Source organism: Cystoisospora suis, assembly GCF_002600585.1.
Source record: "Cystoisospora suis strain Wien I chromosome Unknown contig_9842, whole genome shotgun sequence".
NCBI lineage: Eukaryota > Apicomplexa > Conoidasida > Eucoccidiorida > Sarcocystidae > Cystoisospora > Cystoisospora suis.
The window spans coordinates 1,768-9,106 of NW_027162616.1; the positions used below are offsets into that span (position 1 = coordinate 1,768).

The following is a 7,339-nucleotide window of genomic DNA, read 5'->3' on the forward strand; positions in this document are numbered from 1 at the left end:
GCTAACATAAGTGACGCTACCTTTCCCATGACGTTTATCATCTCGCCATTCTCCTGTATAGACATCACCCTCGGCATAACGATATGTACCCCGTCCATGCATCTTCCCATCCACCCATTCACCTTCATATTCATCTCCATTACTATAAGAAAGTTTGCCGAAGCCGTTGATACGCCCCATCTCCCATTGGCCTTCGTAGCGATTCCCACTCGCAAATTGAGCTACCCCTTGGCCATGAATACGGTCCTCCACCCATTTCCCTTCATACGTCGCTCCATCTGCATACAGAAAACGGCCATGACCTTCTCTCTTGCCAAACACAAACTCTCCCTCATACTTCTCATTCCCACTGTAGATCAAGGTCCCTTTCCCGTGAAATAAACCATCCTTTATCTGCCCGTGATAGGCGTGACAGCTCTCCATCGTTTTTGAAGGAAAGAGCTATGACGAAGAAGAAGACGAATGGACTACGAATGGTTGGCGAAAGGCAACACGGAAGGGTTGTCCGTGTTATGATTCTGGAAAAAAAACCGAGAGAAGTTGAGAAAAGGATGCAGGGCCTCTTGAGTAAGAAAGCCGGAGATGAGGTAGATCAGGAACAAGGAAGGAGAGAGGCGGGCAGGGAGGAAAAGAAAAAGAGAGAAATGAAGAAATACAACGGTTAGATTTAGAGGTGGTAATGGTAGGTCTGCGACCCAGTGTGGTTTCTCGTTTTCAACTACGAACTGCGAAGTTGAAATGACGGGAAAGGGGAGAGCCCTGAGAAAGGCTTGAAGGAAACATAAAACTTGTGTTCGCCTTGAGAGCGTTTGAGAAAAGCCATGAGGACCCAAGGCGAAGACACGAAGAAAGACTGAGAAGAAGGAGTCTGAGCCAGACAGACACCTGGACAGATAGAACGCGACACTTTGCCCCCTGATGCATGAGAAAAGAAAGCGAACTGCTGCGGTCCCAGGGAAATAGTGGCGGAGACGAAAGGACGACGACCTGTTGTTGGCTTGTAAATTTAAAGAAGCAAACAAAGGGAGGCCTTTGTCACTGGCAGATGCAGAGAAAAGACGCGAATAGAAGCATACCACAGCGCTAGAAGAGCCGTCGTCACAGGAGTTGTCGTTGTGAGTTAGACACTGGATGAAGATGACTTAGGAAAACAGTAGAACTCTCAAACGCTAACTCGCATGTGAGTTTTAAGAAAAGACAAGAAAATTGAAATCTTCCCAAGATAAAAGGCCTCGTGCAGGTGACGAGTTCACATGGATGATAGACAGGATTTCCCACGGAAGAAAAAACATCACCCGCGCGTCCACACTCCTCGTCTTCTTTCCCAAGCAAGCTTCTTTCTCATTCCACGGCAGTCAGCTAAACAAAGAGAAGTCCAACTTCAACAGGAGTAGTCCCTGAGACTTCGCTCCAAAGTAAAGAAAACCAATCCTTGGTGTATTCACAGCATCAAACTTGCTGGCAACCCGCTGGCAACGTCCGCGCGAAGACAGCCGACGTCCACGCTGCTGTGCCGCCTAAGACTCGTCTACGATGGCGGTGTAAGCAGCGGGTGATCAACTATTGACGAAGCTTGTGTTCTTCTCAGAACACCCGAAGAAAAGTGGCCTCAATGACTTGAAAAGCTAAGAAGATAGACTCGAAATGATTGCTGGGATTCCAGCGAGGAGGACGAATGTCTGGCTCAACTAAGAGTCACGCACAGGTCACCGCCGGCCTCTCCCCCTAGAGCGGCAACGGAGGGGACGAGAGCAGCAACGGGAAGAACGTGCTTAGTACAGTAAGCTGCTGCTATTGGATATGCGGGTCAACTCGACTCCAAGAAAAGATCTTCAATGGAAAATCGACCATCAGTGAGCTGAAAGCGTGCTTTCAGAGAGCGGTTCCGTTGTGTCTTGACACCGTCGTCGACGCTGGATGGGCAACTCGACAACAGTCGCCAGGGGTGGAGCCCGACAGCAAAGACAGCAGCAGCCGGGGAACCTCCCGGAATGACAGGAAGCCGTACTTCACCCTGAATGACAGGGGGGGAGCCGCCTGGACCTTCGCGCTATAATTCTCCCGTGCTTCTTACACACCGGGCAGCCCGAGGATTCAAGACAGAATGAATGGTTCTCTAGACGTTTGCCTCGGGGTAACACATTGAATGATACTCGGCTGAAAGGGAAAGTAAACAGCTGTATGTTCTCAACATGCTTTTTCGCAGTGAACGGACATAGTGAGCTTCTGCGAAAGAGGTAGACGGTAGTAGCACGATCAAACTACACTCATTGTGCACGGAATTTGCGCTCAAGTGTGACTGCCAAAACAAAGAAAGACTGTATTGCCTATGGCAAGCGGGACTTGCTCACTGGTTGTTCTGGGCTGATGAACCCTCGTTTCACCACTCTCCTTGAAAGGAAACAGACAGGGGGATTCAAGAGGAATGCGGGTGCTCTAAAGGGATGGCTAGTCAGAGTAACAACTTGCGGCACCCGTGGTTTTGAGCGCCGCCCGTATCCGTGATTCTCCGAAACGAAATTCAAAGAAAATCCATCCCGGAGGATCTTGCTGAGTGGAACTAAGAGAGTGCTACCCGTGGACTGAAGGTTGAGAGTGTAAGGGTGGTAGACCTGACGTTCCCAAGTGGGTGTGCTAGCTTTCACTGATGAGGATTCTTTGAAGTATAAAAGCACACCAATCAAAACTCTGCATTATGTCCAGCTCTGTCAAATAAGTCTGGTCCGATTCCCCTCACCGAAGTGGACAAAATTCTAGGGCAATCTCCATGATTAACACGACTTCGAACAATGACCCGGGCTCAATTTTGTATCCAGTGTTTCGCGGCTGTGCTTAGTACAAGCAAGGTTCACCATCCAAAGAGAGCTCGCCTTTTTCCTTGGTCGTGCATAGTGCCTCTCTTACTCAACCGAATAGGCAACGGAAACGGCCGTCCACCAATGTGGCCAAGGAATTGTGTTGCAGACAGCGTCACCGACTTCCGCTTCCCTCCTGGCATATACTCTTGGCGGTTGTATGCTGGGCGAAGTACGGAATAGCAGGAGTTTTACTCGGAGGAAGCAGCCACAAGGCCTGAGATCCATCAAAACGAGAGGATTTCAAGAGCAGTCTAGGAGCAGCATGTTGACAGCTGCCCCGTCCGACTCTGGTTGCCGGTGAACCGCTGCGCTCTCTGCGACTTACTATTCTCCTTGTTCGGAGAGAGTGACACAGAAAAGAAGGTACCCGCGCATCGTTGGGTCAAAGTCGCCTATCATTGGACTGCTGGGAGTCTGTGTTCTCATGAGCAAGACTCCAACTGTTGATTAGCGATCACAAAGAACAGTCACTCAACCTCAAAACCCTTGATGCGCACACGCGGCTCGGACGGACAGAACAGAAAGGCGGTTTGACCAGCCTGTTACTACAGTCAACTTAACCAGTAAGGGGGAATGAACTAAAAAGACCTGCCGTGTAAAAACGAACCCAAAAGAATGATATGATGCCACTTAGGGCCGATCAACCCTAAGAGCTTTTTTCCCGAGAACTGTCGGGAAAGAAAGAAAAGAGTAGTCGCTCCTCCTCTCAATCCAGCGGTTCGGTTCTAGGGTGCTTCACCAGTTTGTGTTGATGAGTTTGGAGACTGCTGATGGAGAGGAGTGCTTGTAGGACTAGGAGGATTCACTTCCTGCTTGTTTTGTTCTGAGAGAGCTATGTCAGCTTCCCGTTTCATCATCTCGATCACACGCTTGGCGAAATGACCGGGATTGTCTATGTTGTATCCTCCTTGTAATGCCGCCACATCAAAGAGCTGAAGGGCCACTTCTTTCGCTCTCGGATCGGTGACATCTCGGCGGACCTACGAAGCAAGGAAGAGAAACAGAATGAAGAAGATATCACTCCCTGTAGTCCAGACGTCGCCAGGTATACGCGGAGCTGACTGCGTGAAAACAAGCTTCCTTTCCAGCTCCCGATGAAATGAAAGGTGTCCATACAACATGCAAACCCACGGGTTTCTATCACCAGTAATATCCCTAGAACGTCATGAGTGCTTCTGGTTGAGTGTCAGCCAGCTACGTAGCTAGCTAGACACGGGGAGATCGTGCCGAGAAGCACGAAAAGGGAGATCAACAAGGGGAGAAGTGCATACCAACAGAAGCAGCCGGTTTGTGTCTTTCTTGTGTCAGGGCTATAAAGAGCGTGCTGATAGCGACGCTTTCACCGTATCACATGCGCTGCCATTCCGTAGTATCTTTGTGTGCTATGGATCACATCGTACACGTGTCTGCGTACCATGTTATCAAGACGTTGAATGATAGGATGATAAGGATTGAGTTCTAGAATAGGTTGATTCAAGGAGGCGCCGTAGAGTTCTTGCTCGCTAACACCTTGAGCTGCTGCCTGCTGCTTCATATACCGCTGCATGGTAGGGGAAAGACCAAAGTCTCCTTGAACGAGAACAGCAGGAGACGTGAAGAGACGGTCTGTGACGTGCACATTGTGAACCTTCGTCCCGAGAATCTGTTGCAGCCATTCACATAGGCTACAAACAACCCACACACACACACGATCAGAGCAAAAGACCGATCCATTCTTATAAGGTAAGATACCTGGTCTCTCTAATCCTAGATCCCTACGTGAAACACAAGAAAGAGATTGACGGGCATCCGATCCATTTCATTATCAACTGCTGTCTATACACTCCCCCAGAACTCGAGCAGAGCTTTACACTTCATTCAAGAATTCATTCATTGCTGCATGCCAAGCGTTCCCAGTGAGTGCACAGACACCCCCAGGACTTCCTTCTTTTCTTAGGTGTCGAATCAACTGAAAATCTTCACAGCTGAATCTACTCCGACTATCACCCCGCTCTGAACCACTCAAGACACGACTATCTATCTATCTATGTAACATCGAAGAGCCCAGCAACTCCATCGATAGGAATTTCTCCTACTTGATAATCTGTTGCACCAGGTATCTTTACTTGGTCTATCTTAGATGAAGAGCGAGAAAGAAAGAAAGAGAGAAAGATTTGCTCTGTTGTCTGATATGTCACAACATACCTTCCCATTTGAATTCTCTTGGTTTCGATGCTTTCCTTAGCAGAAGCAGCCTGTTTAGCAAGATCCTCAGAACTGGTCGGACTTCCGTGAGGAGTTGTTCTGTCCCCGTGTCTACCAGCTGATCCAGACGCGCCGCTTCCTTCTTCACCTCCGAGTTTTAAATCCGCTTTATTGACGTCAATGACTTGCAGTCCTTTATACTGGTTGATACTGAGACTGGCGAGGAAAAACTCATCTAGTGGCTCTGTCCCAAAGATCACTTCATATCCTAATTCACGGGGAAGTTCTAATGCTGGACTCTCCTCAGCTGCTTTACGATTCTCTGCGGCAAGATAGTAGATCGCATTCTGTTTACGCCTGACAATAAGACGACCTGATGAGGTGGTGGGTAAAGGATTGACTCCTCGATCAAGCTCTTCATTCCTGGCTTTCATACGTTCTATATATCCTGCTAAATCTGTGGTCTCCTTGGGAGATGCTGTTGAGTAGAACTGGACTAGAGAAGCAAGCTCTTCTTGGTTATCTTTATCTTCTACGGCACCGACCTGAAAAGAGGACAACAGACCATTGTCATACACGCAGTGACTTCTTCATCTTGCGTTTCTCTTGTTTCGAAAGAGACAAGTAGAAGTCAGAGAAAGGCTGGGAGTGACGATTATCATCTGAATCTAGAAAGAGAACATACGTCTCTATACCCATTGAGGAAGGACCACGAAGACAAAATAGAGCAAAGACGATCTATGTAGAGACATACTACGACGTCAAAGACGTTGAACGAAGGTAGTAGAGATGCGTATAAGATAGTATCTAAACCATATATAGATATCTATGAATATCACGGAGACAAGGGAAAGAGTTGCGATGTAACTCCAAGAATGCACGCGCCTCTAGAAGAGATATACCTACATAGATATATATACATATCTATCTGTTGATAGAAAGAGAGAAAAGAGTAGAATGACTCTATACATACCTTGATATACTTTCCATAGTTATCCCAGAACCGTCGCCATTTATCCCCTCCTTCTTGTTTCATGTTCTTCATCATTTCGACAGATTTCGCAGCAATTCGTTTGTTGATAACCTGGAGCATTCGAGACTTCTGGAGAATTTCTCTCCCTACATTGAGAGGCAGCTCGTCCGAGTCAACGACACCGCGAATGAACGTTAGCCATCTGTAGATACATCGACACACACCTCACAGGNNACGGAGAGGGGGGAATGCGTGGACCATACTAAAGACAACTTCATTTCTTCATATTCTCACCCCCCGCTCGGAGGAAAAGAGACGAACGACTGAAAACAAGATGACGCTGAGCTCAGTCATAGGAGCACCAGGAACATGTGTGAGGAGTGCTGATAATGAGAATCCAAGGAAAAGGATGAACAAAGAGACAACCGGGAGGAGACAGAGACGGTGATCGCAACTACTATGAGGCAGGTGTATGTACAGCACACACACAGTATGTGTCTTCAATGACTATCATGAAGATTTCCCTAACTAGGCAATGATAGACCTCTCCTGGTGTTCCTGATGAAGACGGGGGAAAGCTCGACTTCAACATGGCTATACATGGAGTTACAACTTACGGGAGAACCCGAGCGACCTGATTCTTTTATCAGGTAGATAGCCATATCTACACAGAGATATGAAGGGTTAAGCTAGCTACAATACAAAAGAACACAGCAACAGGCGGACCTGCCTGTCAAGCAGGAATGTGCCAGAGCAAAGAGAGATATGTATAGTTATCTTGATGTCTAGAACTCTGTCATATGAAAAGAAGCCCGGCAGAACTTCAGGAGACTTCAGAGAAGAAACGAAGTCGACGTTGTGCTGACAACCCCTCACCTTGGAACAGCATCGGCAAATTTGTCATTGATAAAGACACGCTTAACATAGAGACGGATACCTCTTGACTCCTCATCAAACATATTCCGAGCGAGTTCCCAAGGTAAAGCTCCAGGAATGAAAAGTAAAGCGTTGAAATCCACCTGGCCTTCCACCTTCATGTGAACAAAGCCAAGGGGATCATCATAAGCCTGCATGTAAACACACACACACACAGAGACACGGCAAGAAATGCAACGGGCCTTTATTCATTTGACAGACAGAGCTTTTAAATTGAGTCCTACCTCCAGCTGGGGAGTCAAGAAAGAACTGTGTATGGGCTTCACTGTACAGCGGTCACATACCAGGAGAGCTTCATTTACAGCGGACAACGACGAGGCAACAAAGTCACCGTACTGCCTGCTGTCTAACTCCCGACCACAAGCGGCCCAGGCAAAATTCAACACTA

At 47.7% G+C, this 7,339-nt stretch overlaps 2 protein-coding genes across 2 annotated transcripts in view; both read right to left on the minus strand.

Moving 5' to 3' along the window:
* CSUI_011133 (membrane occupation and recognition nexus protein morn1) overlaps positions 1-1,844 on the minus strand; it is a 2,653-nt gene extending 809 nt beyond the window's left edge. The window contains exon 1 of the mRNA XM_068071234.1: positions 21-1,844. Coding sequence (XP_067916790.1) covers positions 21-423 — 403 coding nt within the window. The 5' untranslated portion in view covers positions 424-1,844. The remainder of the gene's footprint in view (positions 1-20) is intronic.
* A 1,581-nt stretch (positions 1,845-3,425) lies between these two features.
* On the minus strand, positions 3,426-7,085 carry CSUI_011134 (heat shock protein). Its single transcript, XM_068071235.1, has 5 exons — positions 6,892-7,085; positions 6,016-6,217; positions 5,043-5,587; positions 4,273-4,522; positions 3,426-3,838 (listed from the first exon to the last, which is right to left on the minus strand). Exons 1-5 carry the CDS (start codon positions 7,050-7,052, stop codon positions 3,584-3,586), a joined length of 1,413 nt encoding a protein of 470 aa, XP_067916791.1. The 5' UTR covers positions 7,053-7,085; the 3' UTR covers positions 3,426-3,583.
* Positions 7,086-7,339: the final 254 nt, after the last annotated feature.